The sequence below is a fragment of the Meleagris gallopavo genome, chromosome 21 (genome assembly GCF_905368555.1).
Source record: "Meleagris gallopavo chromosome 21, MGAL_WU_HG_1.1, whole genome shotgun sequence".
Taxonomy (NCBI): Eukaryota; Metazoa; Chordata; class Aves; order Galliformes; family Phasianidae; genus Meleagris; species Meleagris gallopavo.
Genome location: NC_139424.1, coordinates 8,409,019 through 8,430,905, shown reverse-complemented (window position 1 = coordinate 8,430,905; position 21,887 = coordinate 8,409,019). Strand labels below are relative to the sequence as shown.

The 21,887-nt window shown below is 46.2% G+C and overlaps 1 protein-coding gene across 1 annotated transcript in view; it reads right to left on the bottom strand.

Moving 5' to 3' along the window:
• Positions 1-770: 770 nt before the first annotated feature.
• The window catches only part of AATF (apoptosis antagonizing transcription factor), a 41,120-nt gene continuing 20,003 nt past the window's right edge, over positions 771-21,887 (bottom strand). Inside the window, exons 9-12 of the mRNA XM_085241098.1 lie at positions 15,240-15,307; positions 13,810-13,890; positions 10,534-10,605; positions 771-988 (exon numbers count right to left, since the gene is read on the bottom strand). Coding sequence (XP_085097224.1) covers positions 925-988; positions 10,534-10,605; positions 13,810-13,890; positions 15,240-15,307 — 285 coding nt within the window. The 3' untranslated portion in view covers positions 771-924. The remainder of the gene's footprint in view (positions 989-10,533; positions 10,606-13,809; positions 13,891-15,239; positions 15,308-21,887) is intronic.

Genomic DNA, 21,887 nt, shown 5'->3' with positions numbered 1-21,887 from the left:
CAGCTCTGTGCAAAGTGACACCACGGCCTCTGGTTAAGAACTGTCTGTTGAAGGGCCCAAGAGAAGCCAGAGCTGCTGGTGCCATTTCTGCACCGATCAAACCTGGACAATCTGTTTACAAAGCGTTTTAATTAAACCCCACAAAACAAAGACAGTGCAGTTCCTGTGGTCACAAGCAATGGCCATTCTCATTATACACATATATGCACCTATTATTTACGCGAGATAACCTCGGTCTCACATTGATCACAGCAGGCTAATAGATTCCCTTTATGGGGGTTTCATTTCCAAACTGTGGCCTCTGGCTACAGAAACCCCACAAACCCTGTGCGATGCCTTCTGGCAGCTCTGCATTAGTGCTGCCATCTTTCAGAAGTGTGTCATGGTGACAGCGAAGACAAGAGGGCTCACAGTCACAATCAGCAGAAATAATTAAGTGTACACAATCAATGCTGGACTGAAAAATTCACCAATGTGTTCTGATTGCAGAAGGACCCCCAGATGTGTCCCTACCCCGTGCCTACCACGAGCTGGGTGATGTCCATGGCTGCAAAGAGGCTGTTCGGAAACTGGAATGTGACCCGGGAGCTGGGGCTGCTGCAAGGCAGAGCACCTTTCCTCTGTTTTAAGGCCATGTTAATTATGTAAATGACATTTAAATTCTCTTGACTCAGTGGAAATCAAGTCACCCCATCCAGACCCGCAGCCAACAAACAGAATGGCACGCCTCAAAAAAATAATAAGAAAATAAAATAAAAATCCCACCAATCTTCAAAATAAAAATCTCTGAGGGTTTAATAGAAGTGCAGTGACACACATCCCCCTCCTGGCACCATGGTTGGCCTGTGCTGAGCAGGCCAGGAAGCTAAAAACAGTATGGGGCAGAACCTGCAGGTGCAGCGGTCCCGGGGCGGAGGTCGGATCCTAACCACGTTCAGGGTCTTCAGGCCGCAGCATTCTTCCAAAGAGCGAACGATAAAGCTCCGTCCTGGGGAGAGGAGGCAGGAGGGAGATGTTATTCCCTGGAATGAAAGCCTGTCTATAATTAAAAATGTGTTCAACAATCTTCATGAATAAACACAAGCAAAGGGCAGGACTTGCACGAGACCAATTGTAGGTTTTCTGTAGGTTTGCCCTTTACAGATAGGGCCTTCAAGTAAGAAAACACGACGGAGTACTTTAATGGGATGTTTGAGACCGCAGAGCCATAAGGAGGATTCAATCAGCCAGCCTGCGTGGGGCTACAATTTAGTTTCCATACATTTTCTTGGACTTCATGGTACTTGAAAAGCAACAAACATGGCCCAGCAACAAGATTCCAATTAATATCGTGTGTGCAGCAGTTGAGATCACAGGAGCAAGTTTCCCTTCAAAAGAAATACGCTGGTTGTATTCAGCTGTGGGATGAGCAAGGAGAGCTCCTCGCTGCTCCAGAACGAACCGGTGGCTTCAAAGGACGAAGCTCAGTGATGGCACAAAGGCAGACCACAAGGACAGAGCCCTTCGTAACTCCCTGGGTCACATCTCTTAATCTCAGTGCAGAAAGTGATTAACCAGTCGGCTGCTCCACCTTCTGCAAATGAACGCACGGGGAAACAGCTCCTGTGCAGAGCTCAGCCTGGGCCTGAAGGAGTTCCTGCCTTAAAGCAAGAGTGCACCCCTGGAAAGCAGAATGGGTGCTTGGAAAGCTGTGATGAGCTACAGAGAGCAAGACAGCAGGGATCAGTGCTGTAAGCAGCACCCAGAGAGCCCTCGAGGTCCAGCAGTGACTATTACTCTTCTGGAGAAGCTCAGCTATCAAACAGCACAGCTCACACACACTGATCCCTCCCTCCACGCTTTGCTCAGGGACAGCACGGCCTCCACACCTTCCCTACTCCTCAGGTGCCCAGGAGGCAGCACCGCTCACAGGCACTGCAGGCAGCACAGCAGCGCCAGCACAGTGCCCCACTGCACTGCTCCTCTCCTCCCGGCACAGTGCTAAACCCAAAGTGGAACAGTCCAGGAAACCACGCAGCACGGGCAGACACCCCAGCCGGGATGCAAAACCAGAGGACCCCTCCAATCTGAAGCAGAGCAAACGTTTTACCCTGCTAAAAAAAGACGTAACAACACAACCTTCTTCCTCTCCCCCCTCCTCCCACCATCCAGGCTGCCCTTCTTTCACAGCATCTTCCCTCAGCAGGATTTAACCATGCAGAGAGTAAAACTCATCAATCCTCCAGGTTTAACCTTGTCTCTGTTTCAATTCACCAGGGTAAGTGTGGATTTTAATACTTTCAGCCCCCTTAAGGCTAAGCGTAATGAACCCGGATTTTGGCTAAAAAACATCAGTTTCTCTCCTCCACCCACGTTTATTAACCATCAGACTTGAGCCACTGGGTTGAGACAACCCAGCCCAGCACAAGGCTGCTGCCTTCGGACAAGGGAAGGTGACTTTAGCACAAAGGGGCGCGGGTGCTAACGATGTGCTGAGGAATAACCTATGCTGAGTAATTAACAGCACTTACAGCTCAGGTGGAGTGCGGAGGAAGCAGGTCGATACAGGGGTCTTCCTTGAATTAAAATTTAACTTACCCTTTATTGCAACCTACAAAAGCAAGTAATGAGCACTAACATTTTTATTTCTTTTAAACTGTCATTTAGGCTGTAGAGGGGATAATTACCTATTTCCACTGTAGTAAGGTTTTATCACCCTTAGTGAGGCATTTTCTAATTTAATATTTTTACAGTATTATCATAAAACCCGTTTCTGGAAACAAATGATCACGAACCACACAGCCATGTGCCATAAAACATGTGTGTGAGTACGGCACCTTCATTATTTGGGCATTTCTCCCAGCTCCGCTGCTCGGCCCCTCTTCCATCAGACACACAAAGGGGAAAACAAAGACATCCCCCCACACAGCACCGAACAGCCAACGCCGGACTACTGTGTGTAATTACATTCGTGCCGTTCCCTTTTCTTACAGTTCTGCACGCTGGTAGGAGAACAAAATTAAGGGGAAAAATTCCATTTCTGGTGTGTTTTTTTTTCTTTCTTTTCAGAGCGCTATTAATACAGCACTGCCACATGAGTCACTGCTGCGCTGCTTCTATAAAAATACCCTCCAACACATCGCTGTGCCTTTTCCCATGTACTTTTTCCTTCTTCTCCTCTTCCAGGATGAAAAAAAAAAAAAAGATAATTTAGAAGATGCCCCAAGCAGTATTGAAATAACTACAACTACCCCATTGCTCGTGACATCCTCAACTGGGAACAATGCATTTTTAATTCACAAAAACCAATGAAAGATACGGCATGAACACCCCTCAAGAAATGGAGGATGAAAAGCACACACCTGATGAACGCAGAAGGCTGCCTGCCACTTGCCTGGGAAGTTTTCCATCTGTATCCTAAGAAATCTTTTGTCCACCAGTAGGAAATTCAGATTACTGGGTACCGAGCACGCACAGCAGGAACCCAGGAAGGTAAAATAAGCTGGAGTGCTTTCCTTCTCAATTTCTGGCCCAAAGTGTTACTGAAAATCAGCACACAGCATATGGGATTTGGCTCTGCTCTCACACACCTAACGTGCATTTCCCACTCTGACACTTCTGCAGCGACAATTCTAGGATGATGGGGAGCAAAACGAGCAGCAGCCATCATCAGAGCAGAATTCAAATACCGGGGGTCTCTGAAAGCCAGGGGCCTCAAAAACACAGTGCAAAGCACAGCACCGTGCTTGCAGCGCTGTGGGGCCCTGTGGGGCTGCAGGGCAGTGAGGTGGTTGGCCTGGGAGGTGATGGCAAGCCCACAGGATGATGGCAGACCCACGCTGATGGCAGCTCCACAAGATGACAGCAAGCCCACGTTGATGGCAGCTCCACAACACGATGACTGACGTGTCGATGGCAGCTCCGTGTCACTGGCAGCCCTATGATGTGCCAAATGTCCCACCCCGATGGCAGCCCCATGACACGATGACCGTCCCACACCAATGGCAGCCCTGCAAGGCGATGGCAGCCCCACAAGGTGATGGCAGCCCCACGAGATGGCACTCTCTCTCTCTCTCTCTCTCTCTCTCTCTCTCTCACTTCCCAGCACCCAACACCAGAGCCACAACTCCAGCTATAAATTACACAGCAGACGGCTCTCATCGCCGTGCCCAGTGCTTGAAGGAGATTCAGAAAGGTCTGCTGCTATTCCCTCTCGTTCAGGCAGGTCAGGATCGGGTCCTTCAAGTCCGTGCAAATGCTTTTAGCCCCATGGCTTTAAATTATGAGCGGTGACATGTGACCTCTGGTTTGTCTCATGAGACCAGGCACGAGATTTATAATATTTCAGGAAGCTGGTTCCTGCCCTAAACAAAGGGACCCTGCACACTCTGTGAGGCCGGGGAGTGGGAAATGACAGGTGGACAGCCAGGCTGCTTCTCATGGAACCTCCCAGGCTTCACATTGGTCGCCCATCACCGCTGCTGACCAGCCTCCCTTGAAGCCAGCACACGGCCACTTGCCTCTTCACCAGCCTCACACGTGACAGAATCAGCAACTGCAGCAGAGGAAGCTTTCTCATCCTGATTTCAGTCCCAACAGCATTCGCAGTTTCATGTGAGCTTTTACAACACGACATATAAAAGATGCAGAAGTGGCAGGAGAAGCAGCAAAAGACAGAAAGGTTCAGAAAGCTCCAGCACGCTCTGCCGCCACATTTCCTAGCAGCTTTAATTTCCCCATGAAATTCATAAAATGTTGCCTTCTCAGTCCCTGCTTAAGATGGGTATTTGAGCAGAGCAGACACCGTAACGCTGTGCGTACCCCACACGGAGGGACCATTCTTTGTGTACCTTAACATCCCATATTCCTAGGATGATTTCCCTCTTTCACAGCTTGACTGTTTTATAACAGATTTGATGCAGGAGAAGACAAATTGTCTCACAAAGGAAGGACGACAAATCATCCCGCAGCTCTTAACAGGTTATTTTTTTTTCCCTTTAAACAGGAAATTTCCATAACAGAGGCGTCTGTCTTCTTACCAGGGATGTCAAACATCAGACACTGGGATACGATGATTTCAGCCCATTGGCACAAGCTGTGGTCACGGATACCACCTCACTACTGCCAGCCTCGAAACGTACAACAACTCCTTCCTCAAACAGCAGCCCTTCCAAGCGCTGCACCCTAAGGCCACCTGAGGCACATAACGCCATCGACACGAGTCGACTTTTAAGGCTAAGCCAAAGGTTATGGGGCAAAAACCCACCAAACAAATGATGCCCCAAATGTCACGCTGTAGGACGGCCCTCGATGCCAGCGCTCCTCCCTTTGTTTCACAGAACAAAGCAGGTGCAAACCTGGACTGATGTTCTTCCAGGCTGTGCCTGGACAAACTTGGAAGGATTCTTCTCATTGGCAGCTGCCAGTGTTTGTGCCAGGCAGCACAGGAGCTGCAGTTGTTCCTGGGAGAAGTGCTCTGCTTGCTGGCAGGGACTTCTGTCGTGATGAACGGTGCTGGATTGACAATCTCAGCACCCAAATTCCCCCATTAATCTCGTCTCATGGTGTTTTAATACCCACAGCACAAAGTGAGCTACGTTAAAGGCTGATATCTCACCAACTTTTTTTATTATACTTTTCTTACGTTAAAATCTTATGTCACATAAGTAAATTAATCTTTTAATACCGGGATTTCCTACGACGTACCCCCTTCTGCTTGCTGTAAGGCACGCTGCGACAGAGCAACAGCACTAAGTCCAGAAGTGAGAAAGCTGCCTGGGAATGCACACAACATCCTGGCTGAATCCAAGGGAAAAGCTCTAATCCACAGCTCGCTTGTGGCAGGATAAGCTGTGCCTTCACTCTGCTCCCCAGCAGGCACAGCCTGCTTGCACTAAAGCAGCCAAAAGCAGAGCAGGCCAGCTGCCCTCGTACCAAGCAGGGCACACAGCCAGAAGCTGAAGCCCCCACAGCTCCTACAAGCAAGGACATGATGACCATACAACTTCTGCCAGGCAAAGAGCTGTCCTGGTGTACGATCAATTCTGCCCAAAAGCAGCAACCTGTGGGCTAACTTAGGTGAGAAAGGACCCATCCCAAAACTGCCCTTCACCCCGCAACCTTCAGCCAGCACTGAACTTCAGCTTGCACTGAGAATGCATCTCTTTTGTCCTGCCTGCCTCTACTGCAGAAAGGCCTCCCCTCGCCTCCTGTTCCTGCACCGGTGCCATCTTTAATGATGATGTATGGGTGTCCTTTTCCTCAGCGGTGCTGTGGGGAGGGGGGTCAAACATGTGACACCACCAGCATGTGTATCAACAGCAAATTATAAACCGTGTCAATCCAAGTTAATGCAAAGCTGTAATCCTCTTTAACAAGAGATCAAATCAGTGCCATGAGTTATGTTCATTCTGTAATCTGATAAGAAATAGAGTGAGCCTCTAATAAAAGAGTAATGAGAGCCCTTAATGATGCTGTTAAAAGGTAGCGCCAGTTAAAATATTGCTGTTGTTCCAGCTGATTAGATCACTGTTGCATATTTGCACAATCTTGTTTTACCTGTCAGAATAACCTGAGTCGTCTCGGGAGATAAAGGCGTGCGGACCAAACATCTGTGTCCTTAAAGAATGCCTCTTTCACAAGTTCCCCATCCTCCAGAGGGATGAAACGATGAGGATGTTCCTCAAACACAGCAGTAATTTGATACTGGACCTCCTTCCAAAATGTCCACGTTTAGTCTCTGTTGCACACACACACGTACAGCGCAGAGAGCTGAAGGTCTATATATCAAAGCTGACAGAGAGATGTAACACCACCAGAATCCACTCTCATCCTCCCAGGAGCACAGACCTTACCCGACGTCACCACAACGAGACTGGGTGGAGGATCCACTCCTGCAGATATGAAAATGCACTCACTTGGCTCCGGACCTACACACCTTTACTGGGAACCTCGAGGCTCGGTCTGTCATTTCCTGTGCCTCTTTTCCCAGGGTATAAAATAGAGAAGATGGGCAGCTCGCCAGCTCTGTTGTACCTGCTGGTGTCAAAGGATGAACCCCAGGTTGAGAAGACAGGAAAAGCACATTTCAAGGGAAGCCCAAGAGGTGACACCCACACGATGCCATTCTCAAGCTCAGAAGAATCACAAACTGACAGAGATCAACCCCGACCTATTCCTGGGTAGTTCCTTCCTCAGCCCACTACTCTCCTCCAATCCACCACTGCAGGGCACTCACATTCAAGCTTTTGCCTTCAGCTTCCTTGTCACAGGGCAGCCCATTTACATAGCAATGACCTTGGACCGATTAGGAGAACCTTGGCCCAAGAGTACTATAAATGTATTTAAGTCTATAAACATATACCCCAAGATAACCATAAAAATCACTTTCCAGTGTATGTTTTAAAATACTACCAGAGAGGGGTTAAAACAGAGGAGAGCTCGAGGCCACCAGTGTCCCACACATTACAACATAATATATGTGAGCACAAGGTTAAACAGCCATGCCCATGCGTAGGGTGCAGGAAAAACTGGCAAGTGGAAGATTAATTGCCTGCACGAATGCTATTATTCCAACCAGCAGCAAGAATAAGAAAGAACGTGGCAGTGATGTTGACAAAGGCAGCATTATACTTGTATGTTTCTTTTTTCAAATTCAGGCCGTAAAACAATTCTGGAGTGACCATCCATCCCCTTCCCCACGCAGTGCACAGGTTGTTTCTCCTCACACATTTGCTCTTTGTTTCCCCAGCCAGTGTTAAACTTGATGTGCCAGACCTCCGAGAGTCCCGGCTGCCCACAGCCACACCAACACCACACAGGAGCCTTCAGGCGAGCCCCAGCATCACCTGGTAGAATTTTAAGTTGTGCCAAGAAGCTACGCCCTTCTTTGCACAGCCAGAGTAGTGTAAGATGGCTGAAACGTACAGGAGAACCAGGCCTGAGATTTATCCCTAGGTTGAGTTAACCATGTAAATATACACACAGCGAGTGGGGAATACAGTGCTGCAGAGTCACAGACGACTCCCTTCTGCTTTTGCCCCGGCGGTGAAGGGGCTGCTGTACCTGGGGTGTGAGGACTTGGCACAGCCCCAGGAGAACCAGAGCCTGAACACCACTCTGCCCATTCGCATCTGCACATCTGTATTTACTTCCAGGTCTCTACCTGACACCGTGGCCACTGGTAGAACTTAAGGAGGAATGTTCAGCCAGCTCTATTGCTACTCTTTTTAATGTACAGCTCACTGATATTTTTACATTTCTCACAGAGCACTCTGTTGTTCCAATGTGTGTTTACTTTGGGGTTATGTCTTTTAAGTGCCTGAGCAAGAAAAAAAAACAGCTCAGAGCACAGTCACATCACTGTCAAGTGTACACTGCATTTTCAGTATAGTAATTCACACGTGGAAACAATAAAATTACCTTCTTCTGTCACAGAAGAAAGGTGTTATCATTGCTGCTTCCCTCTCATGTATACAGGCTTGGCTCCTTATTAATTCACCTGCAGTTTAAAGCACATGTGGAATTCCTCTTGTCCAGTGTGGCTGTGTGCTGTTAGAGAAGTATGCTGCTCTGTCTCATCTGAAACAAAAGCTTTGCTGTGCTTACTAACGAGGAAGTGATAATAATACTATTACTAAACCACTGTTTTTTACACCTCCTCACTGCAGACCTCCAGGCATCCCCAGTTCACAGCCACAGAAGCACACTGAGCCAACCATCCAAGGCGACCCACGGGGCCATGAGCAGAACTGAGAGCAGAACTGCCCAGCCTGATGCCTGTGCTGCCCCATCCTACCCAGGGTTTGCTTGAAAGCCCAATCAGCAGAATTGGACACAGCTGCACACGCAATGCGGCCCTCAGGCCCACTTGCTGGTGTGCAAACACATCAACTGATGTGCTCCGTTCTAGACAGCTGAAGCAGCACCAAGAGATAAGTGACTAAAATGCCATTAACAGAAAGTGTGGCGGCCTCCAAAGCGACTAATAAACTTAATGTAAGGAATAAGTTCCCGCAGTCAGACAATAAGCAGCAGCAGCTGCTGCCACACTGCTGCCACCAAAGAACCCGTAAAACGTGCAAGCCATGTAATAACCCCTCCAAGTGCAGAAAACCCCCAGGAGATGCTCTCAAAGACTCTGTCCCTACCACAACGATGACTGCGTTGACACAGCACCGCACATTAGCACCATTAGCTCTAATAGCTCCTGAGGGCCAGCCGGACGCCCAGGCGGGCTGCAGGTGCCTGCTGAGGGGTAAGGGGAAGCAGGGTTATGAAGATGGCAGCCAGACGACGTGCAGTGAGGCCCAAGAAGCCCATTGAGCCAAATGACAGTCCAGCTGCTTGGTGCACTTCCATTTGCATGCACTTGGCTTGCAGAATGTGTTTTCTGCACAACTTTTGGAACACAAGTGAGTGCAGCAGACTGCGAAGGAGGAAGCAATGTCACCTCTGGGGACAGCAAACACACTGTGATAACCTTTGGATTATTAGGATCGGTTTTTCTTTTTTTTTTTCCCCACCTCCCCCTTCACACACATCACACAAGCTGAGCTTTCCCTCACTGTGGGGACAGGGCAGCATCTGCATGCCTGCCCAACCTGCAGGGCAGTGCAATAGGTACTGTATGCAAGTAAAGACAAACATCCTAAACTCTTTAGGACAAAACAGCACAGGTCTAACTATGCACAGAAAATGTCTTAGTGCCAGCATTCTGAACAGTTCTCATCTAGAAGTCTGTGAAATATCCCACGAGGCAACAGTCTAAGAGCATCAGGTATTCGGTTTCCATTTCCCAAAGTGACAAATGACATTTTACTCTCACAAAGCACAGACATGTTCCACACCTCAGGGAAGGGCATCGCTCGAGCCTCCTACAGCCATTCATTGTAAAGATTACAGCAGCTCCCTCCCACAGAAGCTCACCTCAAGATTTAGTTAAAAAAAATCATAATTACGCATAAGAACTATGCATATATACATGGAACTGTCTAGCAGCTATGTACAAACTTAACTTGTACCCTCTTTAGTAATCAGCAAATCAGAACAGTACAGTCTTCTAATAAAACATTTCACTCTTTAAATAGCGATAAACACAAGCAACATTTAGGACTTGTCTGAATCTTGACACAACTATCCCAGCTGCTACCTGAACAAATGCACACTGAACAGAATTTAAGATAGTTGCCACTTCTGTCAAAAGATAAATTCTTTGTAATTTTCAATCGTACCCGTAGACGTTAGATGACTTAGCTGACAATTTCTAGAATAATTCCACAAAACTAAAAGATTTCAAAATCCATGTAATTTGAAAGCAGGAGTAAAAATGTAGGTACTGAGATTTATGAAAATTTCTTGTTTGGTGTCACAGTAATTACAGCGTGAAAGCTCAGGCAGACTGCATGGACAGATGTGACCAAGACACCCAGGCTATGATGCCAGTGACAAATGGTTAACTGATAAGAAGAAATGGAGAGGGCGACAGACTGAAGAACAGGTCAATATCATGCTGTCATGAAGCCATTTGAGAAACATAATTAATCTATTACTCACCTGGCATCATCATTCATCGTACAGTGGTCAATAGGTGCCATGAAGCTCACCAGCTTGCTATGGACATGATACCTAAATAGGGCAGGAATAAGCAGGCAGCACATTAGTAACTACTAATGAAAAGTTGCCGTTTGAATAGAAACATATCAGCCCCTGCAAAGGAAGCGCTGGTTCTCCTGGTGGCTGATATCTAATGAGTTACTACTAACAGTTGGCAATTCTCCCACCTTTCCCTCCTCCTCCTTTCTTATAACATGGACAGAAGAATAATCAGATGATACAATGAACTGAATGGATGACTAGCAAGCAAATCCTTTTTTCAACACAGCTAGAATGAGGACATACAGCATCCATTAATTGTGTGTGAGTACCTAATCAGACTCCCAGACAGACAGCCCTGAAAAGGCGGACAGAGAAACAAGAACTCCTGTTTTCAGCCTGCTCTTCAGCTGGCGTCTTAATCGCCTTCTGGAGTTTGTGCCCAGAGACCTCTGCAGGCAGCAGAAGCACCAGAGCATCAGATATTCTCAAGCATCCATCTGCTATCATGTTTTCCACGCTCTTTGGTAGCATGGGACCTAAAGGATATCAAAATCCTTCTCCCCAAGCAATACCCATAGCTGGAAACTTTTAGCTCAAATAACTCTGAAGCGCAGGATGTAAAAAGAGGCAAAGAAGGCGGCAGGAAAAAGACCCACCCAAAGAACAGAAGGGACATGCCCAAGGCAATGCAGCTCTACATCTGTCTCAGCTTCTGACCCACCAAAATACTTCTGCCAGCTGCAGTGCACCTACAGATACAGGAATCCCCTCCTGCTTTCTGTCCTGGGCTGGGACCTGGCAGTAGCTGTTCATGACTTACGCTCAAGAACCTGACATATACAATTTAACAGAACGAGAATGTGCCTTCAAACCCTCGTGTGTAAGTGCAGGAGATTCCAAAGCAGCAGCTTCTGATGTACACTACCACACCACCTTCCCAGCTCAGAAATGTTTTATCCAAGTTGCTGCTATTTTTAGAGCTTGACAAATAGCAGGCAAAAGGATTCACAAGCATTTGCCCAGAATCACCTTTTCTCTCTGTCACCTCTGCACTCCCTTTTGTTTGCTTATGCAGGAACATTCCCTTGAGGGGATTTTTTAACTTACAAGAATATTTCAGAATGGCTCTTCAGGCACAGCACATGCTCACCCCTACACAAGGGCCTCTCTGGGAATGGAAGGAGCAGTGCTGATCTAACATGGTATGATCAAATTGGGGAACAGACACAGCACCACGTGCCAGTGCTGCAACAGACAGCGGGTCAACAGGCTGAACTGTGAAACAGCTCGCTCACATCAACAACTGATTGATTCCCACAGTTCAAAGCTTACAGGCTGCACAGTGCTGTTGGGACTGAGCAATTCTGATAAATTCTCTGACACGAATTTGTTTGCTCAGAACTAATTATTGCCGTGTATTCATAACCAGGACTTTGGCAAGCCTGGTCTAGCAGACACAAGCTATCTAACTCCATCCACGGGACCACATCCCATGCTGCAGCAGCCAAGGACCAGACATGACTGACAAGAACAAAGGTGTGCACACACTGCTCCTCCACAGCTACCAAAGGAACGTCTGAGCAGGACAGCACAGGGCTGGGCACCAGCTTTCCTAAGCTCACCCTTTTTGGAATGGCTTGCTTCTCCCTTTGGTGCCTTAATCTCCCCACATACGAAGGGGACAGGTCCTCATGGACAATTTGACAAGGTCAAATGCTTCTGAAAGCACTTGGAGATGCTCAGACCACACAGTGAACTAGCACATTTCACTTGGACATGCTCTAACATTGAAGGTTTGGAAAAAGATTGCTAAAAAAGCAAGAATTACAGAGATGGATGAAATGTAGCGTGTGATACTTTGCTTCCCAGGATCTCCAAGTCCTCTATGAAAAGAAATCTAAGAACCACTATCTCAATCTAAGGGAGAAGCGGGGGAAGAGAGAACATCTGCTAAGCAATGTGGTCAGAAGCAATGTGGTTAGGGAGACACAGTCTTTTAGTGGAAGAACCACCCATGTAAAAACACCCATTTGGGCTCTATTGGACTATTCTGAACAAGATGCTGGAGCTTACCTCCATCTTAATACTGACATTTTTCCCGAGGGGTCAGTGCAACTTTTATTTAGAGAACAAAATAAAGAGGCACCTAAGATCCGAGGCTATGGACTTAGCAAGGTAGCCCATCTCAGGAATGCTGAAGCACACAGATTGCTCACAACAAGAATCCCCCATCATTCCTGGAGGTTTACGAGTCTGACTCAGTTGTGTGATGCTGTCAGTAGTTTTGACTGAATCATGAATATATCCAATTACGCGTGATGCTGACAGAAAAGAATATTGATAGTCAATAATTATAGGCTTTTCAGGCCAACAAAGTAGCTCTTCTCTCTTTTAATAAATTATCTTATGACATCTATCTTAAAAATTGCTATGCCAGGCCTGACCCAGACTGACTCCACTGACTTTCTATCAGATGCCATCTCAACTCACGATTTATAGTTTACTCACAAAAGGATGGTTAATGTTGCAGATTTTTCAGGATGTGGTGCAGCTTTTCAGCATGCCTCCCTGCCACAAACACCTCCTTCACTACAAATCATGCAGTCATGCTAAACTCAGGGAGACTAATATATCTGCTCTGCAAAGGGAAAAAATGAAACAAGCAACTATCTTCTCCAGGCTGCTTTCCCTCTCTAGCCTGCAGAATGGACAGTTCTTTCATGGGAAACCTGCATTACTGACTGAGGAGTCAGAATCTGAAGCTAAAGAAAGCTGTGATGTGACTTAAAAATAGAGCTTAGACACTACATTCCAACTGTCAGTGGGAAACAGGCATTTACCTCACTTGGGCTTGTTTACAGGTCTTCCCCTCAAGCTGCTCTCCACATTTTAGCCTGCTAAGTATATATTGCACAAGAAGTGCTTATTGGCTTTCACCAGAAATTACAAACCCAAATTGCTTAGGGGCATCTGTACACCCCTGCCAGGTGTGTTCTGAGACCAACAAACATTCTTGCTAAGACTGATCTGGAAGCACTCACAGGTTGTATCCAACCAACCCCTTACCTTAGGCTCAAAGAACATTAAGACTCCCCTGGGGAAGTCTCAGGCCACGGTATCTTGCCCTGAAGGGGATGAACACGTGTGCCAGTGCATCCCAGAGCCAACCTACTGTAGTCCAAATTTACTTGGCAAAACCAGAACTTCAGGCTGCCTGCAGAAGCTGTCACCCACCGGATTTTCCTTCCTTTACTGGCTTTTCTGTCCACTTTCTTCTTTATTTTGCTTCGTAGCTTCTGGATGGCCAGCCACTGTCTGAGGAATGTAAAAACACAGTTACATGATTTTTAAAACCACAAGGCAAATGAGCATCAGGCACACTGAGGTCTAAGGCCCTTCCCAGCTCTTCTGATTGCCGCATTTGCAAAAATAAAGGAGATGAGGACCTCAGGACAACAAGTATGAAACCCCAAATGACCATGTTACTGAGTCACTCCAAGAACGTGGCAGTTAAACAAGAAGCACTTCTCATTCCAGCCACACCAGGCTCCAAGCTGGTCCTGCTGGTCCCAATGAGATGATCACTGCTCACTGAGATTTCTTCATCTGCAGGGAAACCCATGGAGGCCACAGGGTTGGCTCTGTTTTTTATTCTTTCATGATTACAGATTATTATTTTTTTCAAGAATCTTTAGGATTATGAAAAGAATCTTTACCAAATACAAATGCTAAAATCCGTTAAAAAAAAATCTTTAAAAGGTACTCCTCTTTTGTTTCAGCACTGCTTATTAGAGACACTTCTTTTCGGTGTAGAAAGCCCATAATGGAGCAGATGGTCTGACCAGTTCTAAACTGACACTTCAGGTCAAACAGGTTATGCCAACCTCATGAACGGAATCACCACAGTGCAGGAGATGCTCTGAATTTATTTCCTCCCTCAGTTCTGCATAACATATTGAAATGATAAGCAAGTATTTCCTCCCACCATCTCTGCCTATTAAACCAGCAGGAAGAAAATCCAGCAGGAAGTCCTACATATCGTTCCACCTCTTACAAAGCAGAACTACAAAAAAAAAGAAAAGCAATCAACATTTTCAGAAAGTGCTGCTTGATTCCTAATGGAATTGAGAAGGGAGGGCTCGAAGTGCTCAAACAGAATGCCATCAAGTCAAAAAAGTTCTCAGTAGGGAAAAACTTCTCCAAGTTATAAATATATTTTTTATGAAAATGAGCGTCATCTCACCTGATTTATACAACGAAAACTCAACATCGGGGAAAAAAATCTAGCAAAATCCAATTACTGCAATCTTAATATAATCTTAATTACTGTAATCTATTTTATTGTAAAGTCAGATAAATGTACAATGTAATCACCACTTAAATGTAATTTTGTCTATATCGTGTTAAATTATAGTGAATAGCTTTCCATAGTATTTCAGACGTACACAAAATACATTTGACACACTGCACTAAAATTTGGATAGTATTTTACAAGGATAAAAGTTATTTCACTTCCAAAATTTCACCTAATGAATTTTCTCCCCCTCCCCACACACACACTCCCATAGCTACTCTTCCAGCAGGGAGAACTGGAAGCTCACAAGCAGTTTTGCATTTCAGGGCTGGGAAGGAGCTGGTGATGCTGCAGATAACTTCCTACTCACCTGCCCATGGCAACTTGATCGTTGGGGTCCAACCAAGTGGTTTTACGCTCTATCAGTTCTCGAAGGAGCTGGAAGACAGACAGCAATCCTTTTTAGAAGCACAATAAAGACAACTGAATGCAAACAGGTTCAAGAAAATTTTCCTCAAGAAAACTTGAGGAATGCGCTGCCACAAGTTCCCAAGGAAGACAGCTGCCCCTCACCGTGGGGCAGAATGAAGAGCTGAGTTTGCATTTCAGGGATCATTACTGTTTGTTGGGCTTTTGGGAGTCTAAAAACACCGGAGCTTTCACTGCTGTACACAGCTCCTATTGAGATGGGGTGGAATGCTGGAAGATGTGCAGTGAGATCCCTGCCCCACACGCCTTCACAAAACAGAACACAAGCGCTGCTCGGTGCTCACACTCTGAGAACAGAACAGCAATGTAATTTTTACAGCCAGAGCAGGAATGCTCAAAGCAGGTTTTTCTATTTCTTTTCATGTCCTGAGGGTTAGGTTTTGTCCTTTTCACTTCCCGAGAGCAAAGAACATTGTGAACAGCCTTTGGGATACTTGACCAGGGCTGTGTGTTTATCACCCCTCATTGCAGATGGTGCGTGCTGTGCCTGGGGTACGAGCTGCACAGTGACACAGAGAACAGAAACAAACCCTCTGAAACAGAGGGGCACAGATCTCTTCTAGATGCCCACATCTCAGCACCCAAACCAGAACCAGCCCTGGAAATGGGAGAGCCCAGCCCACCCAACAAGACAGGATGAGTGACACTTTCCTTCTACCCTGTATTTCTGCTGAAGGAGGAGGGTTGGAGCACAACAGTCAGTCCCAGCTGAGCAACACCCACAGAGCAATGGGTGCTGCCCACACTGGCACAGCTGATGCCCAGAGCTGCCCCTGGGCACTGCGAAACTCACCCACTCCTGCATCTCCTGAGCACATAAGTACACCATGAATGAAGGTGCAAGGCATGCACCCCACAAAAAATGCCATCAAAGTAGGCAGTTATCATTTTATGACTTTTTTTTATTATTTTTTTTTAATTTCTAAACCAGTGACACTTAAGTACCAGAGAACATTTCATTCCTGTCCACATCTTCCCATCTTCCCCTGCCTTCAAGGTATACATCAGATTACAAAAAAAAAAAAAAAAAAAAAAAGTGCAATTCCAGTCCAATTAAAACCCTGCCACTACTTCTTTCTATTTGCTTATTTTTAGAGATTATTACTGCAGCAATTACATTTAAAAATTCCTGCAACTGAGGTCTCTGGTTTATTATCACTGGAAAACAGCAAGCTATTTCTCTGCCCCGTTTATCTGATTGATTCCCAACATCTTTCTGGCACACAATCTATCAGTTTATCTCTCCCACTTCATCACCGTCACTTCTGGCAGCTAAATACAAGATCCAAATCCAGTGTTACACAGACATACGACACAGTAAACCTATGTAACACTGCCACTCTGTAAACAGCTGCCCTTAAGGCTAAGCAGAAATGGGATCTTGGTTTCTAGTCAATATTCTGTCAAAAGCAAGGTGGGAGGGAGGGTTTTAACAGTGGCAAGGAACGGTGCAGCTATGTTTCAGTGGTTTCTTCCTGGCCTGGCAATAGGATGTGTTTACTGTCTCCTCTTATCTCGCTTCCTTGGCACAAGGCACAGAGAAAGTGCTGAGCTGTGCAGGCAGAGGTAAGGCAGCAGAACTCCTCAGAGCTGAGCAGCGAGGCTTTGCAGCAGGACCTGCCCCTCCTGGCGGCCCACCGCCCCCACAGACCTGCAGCTACACCAGAAGCACAGGGAAGAGCCCTGCGCACCACTGGGCGCCAAGCCCTGCAGGCAGCTGCCTCTTCTGCGCTCCCTGACCTCCCGCAGATCGGCTGCTCCGTGGGGCACTGTGCCTTGCTGACCTCGGGGCTGATGCTGAATGCTGCACTGAAAGAGCCCAGCAGCCAGGCTGGGGTGAGGCGGGGGAGACAAAGGTGAGGGGGAATTAATATGGAGCAGGCACACGAGGGAAACAAGGAAAGAGAAATAAAAGCCGTGCAGCACCTCGCTATATCTAAATAGTGTACGTCTTAAAGCTTACGTTATAAATCATGCTAACAATGGTTACTAAAATAAAAGTGGATGTAGCCAGAGGCTACCACTGAAAAAGTCAGTCTAGACCTGCCTCGCTGCCTTTGGTCTTTAAGGATTTGATTAGTTTTTCCGCTTTCTAGTTCAGAGTCTTGCACTCGGCCCGTGCTCCAGAGCCAGCTAGGGCTCGGGGTACGGAATGAATGATCAACTCATTTACCGAGCAACGTAACACTGTTTTCACAGCACAAGACTTAAAACACTTCCGAAGCTGTAATATTTCATTAAGCTTGGAGAATCGGGTTAAAATTTATTAGTCAAAACAGAAAACTATCATCAGACCCCATATATTCCACTAGGAGTGATATATGGTGTCTCTCAATGTCTAATTATTAACTAGGAAGTGTAGGTAAATCACTATCAGAATTAAGCTCTGATGTGTGAAGACAGTTTGAGTTAGGCAATTTCAGCATCAAAAGGCTTTGATTTGAAACATATCCTATTTTTGCTTTCCTTCACCTCTTCCCATCTTCCCTGAACTTCAGAAACCCAAACTCTGCTATGCAAACAAACACAGCCTGTGGCTCAGCTGCCAGCTCCAAGCCAGAAGCCATGCGCCTGCCTCTACCAGCACCAGAGCCTTTGGTAAAGCTCACTGGAGTCAACGTGTGCTTTCTAAAGAATTCACCTCACAAGGACTCCTTTCTCTGCTGATTAAAGAGAAGCAAGCACACTGTACAAAATTAGGGGGATTTAGAAATGCCATCAGGGTGTTGTTCAAGGGTAATAGAGATTCATTTCTCATTTCAGAGGTCAATTTGCACTGCAGAGGTTAGGTCTCATTTTCATGCACTATCTATCAGTGTTCTTAGTACTACACTTGCTGACCTTTCTGATGTGCAGACTGAGGACTTGCCAGCTGGAACAAAGAGCTGCCTACAGCCCAAAGAAGCCTTGTGACAAAAGGGCCCTTTCTACACCCTCACAAACCACTCTGCATTCCTATCTTGTGAAAGTAGTGTACCATGGGGTACAGTTTAGTTTACAAACCTTAGAAACATAACTGGAACAAGAGAAGTACTTTTTCTCTGATGTTATTAAAGTCTGCAGGAAAGGCTCAGGCCTTTCTGCTACAGCACAGCAGAGCCATGCACTCCTGGTGCTGCCCCAGCTTTGGCTGGGCTGGGCAGTGAGGAGCAGAGAAGCTGAGGGCAACGTGTGAAATCCAAGTAAAGAAATAAGAACAGGAACAGCAACTGCTTACCCTCCTCGGTGGTGAAAATGCAAAATCACTCTGCTCCCCAACAGAAAGTTGACAACGTGGCCTTTTATCAATGCCATTCCAATACTTTCTAATTTATTTCTTTTATCTCCTTTACTCTTTGGACAGACGTGGTAAATCACATTATTTTTCTCCTTCCTTCTCATACACTTCACAATTATTCAGAACAGCATAAATAACAAAGAGGTGGTTTCTATTAAGCATGCACCTCCTAGTGCACTCTGCGTGGACATGGAAACAAGACATTTCTTCTCCCCTTCAAGCTGGCACTGCGTAGTCACCTAACTCCATTTGGATTTCCAGCAGCACTAGACAAAATTTATACCACAGCCCAAATTTTACTTTTAAATCCCCGTGAAGCACTTCAATATCTAACTACCCATCCTCTGTTTATAACATGCACACCTAAAGCACAAGCTGAACCACTGGACGGTCATCTTAAGAAGAAAAACTTTGCTGAAATTCAGTTTTGGACAAAACAGGGATGGCGTACCCGTGCTTTCTGACAACCCATTAAGAGACGTTTCAAATCAAGCTTTAAAACGTGTTATTAACCATCTACCCAGCCATTTGAAAGACACACGCTGCGATAAGAGCACTGTATTGCCATTAACCTGTGGGATGGTTCGAGACGTCTCTTATTCACACAAAACTCAAAATGCAGCTCATTAAAGTCACAAGATCAGCTGTCCATATTAATCACTCACCAGTTTAATTAAGGTAAACCAGCTTGTCAGAAAGTCAGTCTTCTCCCTGTTCTTCACCATTATCCACTCGTAACAGTTACTAGATTAGTAATCACTTGTTTATGGCATTATCAAATTCTGGGAGAGAAAAAACAGCGTGTGACCAGGAACTGCTTCAGGCCCACTCCTGGCTGGGATGCAGGATGTGAAGAGCCTTAAAAAGTTGTACAGTGCACACAGCCCAGAAGAGGAACAAAGCGAGCTACAAACACCTTACCAAGGGAGCCAGGAGCTCGCCTGCAGTCACTCAGATTAAAGGAGGAATTCCAAATGCAAAGCTAGGAACGAGGAAGTGAGTTTTGCTGACAGCTCTGGCACTGCGTGTGGGTACACGAGATGCCACTCTACAAGGAACAACAACCGAGTCACTGCTCCTCCACAGTTTTCTACGACATCAACTCCTTCCCCACGTAACAGCAGCACAGACAGCAAACAGAACAAAGCTCATCCAACTGCTGGGAGCAAAGCCCAGGCACAAACAGGTCCCTCAGCTGCCATGCAGACTGCATGCAGTGCCCCAGCGAACCCCAGCAAACCGCAGCCCCAGGGCAGCTCTCTGCTCCTTCCCACCCCCAGCTCTGTGCCATTTCTGAAGCGATGCTGTCAGAAAACACAGTGATGTACAACACAACCAAACCAGGGGGAGGAGGGAGCAGGAGAACAGAGAGAAAAAGGGATTACGTACATTCCTGCCTCTCCTTAGATGTACCTGCTGCCATCAATGAGGAACATTTGTTCTGGGAAGAGCCGCCGTCGGTGCAACTCTTAACATCTGAACACTACCCTCATTCCTGTTGGAAATAAACCCATTTCCACTCTCTTTTTTAGTGAAGTATTTCAAGCTAATAATAAAATCTCCACCGTAGCACAGCAGAGCAGCAGCTCTCAGGCAGCAGGAAGGAATGTTAAGCCTTAATGCTGCAATATTGGTCGTAATGAATTCCACGTAAATACGACTTCTAAAAACATCCAGCCTTTTTCTTCTCCTTAAAACCACGTACCAACAAGAGTTTAGGAGGAAAGGAAATGGAGTCTGGCCTCTCAGCTGCTGTCACTAATGAGGATCTTTTGGAAACAATTCTTGCACCATTCAGCCCAGCCGTACATTTGCACTCAGCCTGGGCTGCCACAACAAGGAGTGCAACTGCTTATCATCAACTGAAGGAGATGAGAGAAGGCAAAGAGGGACCAACAACAGAACAGAGTTCAACCCCAACCTTGCCCCTGTAACGTCCCCCAGCCCCACGTAGTGAATTCCATCAACCTCCAAGGTCTGGACAAGAAAATTATGGTTATCTGAAGGAAAAAGAGATTCATTAAAGAGCTCGGGATTATATTCTGTAATAAAATAGTACAGCTAGTCATTCTGTTACCATTAATTTGTGTGCATTGATCAGATCTCGTTCATTTTTAATTGCTTAATTTTGCACTGAAATATACAGGAATTGGTGTCTCACGTCCTTCTTTACCCACGTTTTTTCCTCTCATATATCTCACCATTCTGCAATAAGTAGTAACCCAAAATAAATTACTACCAAATGGTATTCAGAGAAATGAAAGCAATACTAAAAAAAAGTCTGGACCTAAATTTAAAAACAAAGACAAAAGCCCCCATTTAGATGCACACACGTGCTGTGCAATAAGTATTATGCATGGAGGGCACAGTTCCTGAGCAGCCTCAGCTCCAACCACGTTGCTGCCCATTACTGCTGAAGAAGCAGTGCCCTTTCTACCCAATATTTATACGTGTACATACGGACAAGCACACACATATACACACACAAAGCACTGCACAGTTATGACCCGTCTGAAAGAAAACACATTCTCTGTATTGCCAGCACTCTATTGTAATGCACTCTACCCTTTCTGAATGCAATGTTCAGCTTCAGCTTACTACCCTGACAAATAAAGGAAAGCACTTTATGAAACCAATTTAATTGGGAGGTGACAGAAAACATACAGCCATTTTCTTTAGCCTTATCACTGAATTGGCTTCAGCTCCAATCTCTGCCAAATCCCACTCAACAGAAGAAATTAACCAGGTCAGCGGAACAGGTGCTGCGCCGTGTCTGTCAAGGGGCTGGCATCCCCACAATTACTTGCACACAATGAAGCAGTAATCTTTACAGATCATCTCTCCCAAGAAGCATATTGGGAACGGGAGGAGAAGGGTGGAAAGGAGGGAGGGATGGAAAAAAAAAAAAAACACAACAACAACAAGAAAGGAAAATGAATGTGTAGCTGCCTCGCGGCTCAGCAGATGTCTGTGCGTGATGTACGAGGCTAGGATAAGCTGTCGGAGCCCGCTGCCAAAGAGTAGTAAGTGATTAAAGCCTCCGCCAGGCTAAGCGCCATATTTAGAGTCTATGGGGTTTCAGAAGTTGCACCCATTCCTTGCTGTGCAGCCAGATGTTGTCGGCAGGTCCTGCTTCTATTCAGCGTGCGCGGGAGGCAGCAGTTGGTACAGCAAGGAATGCAATCTGGAATGCTTCCGGAGGTGCCGTACATTAAACTGGTGTCACCCATCCTTCACCTCTCCTGAATGCTG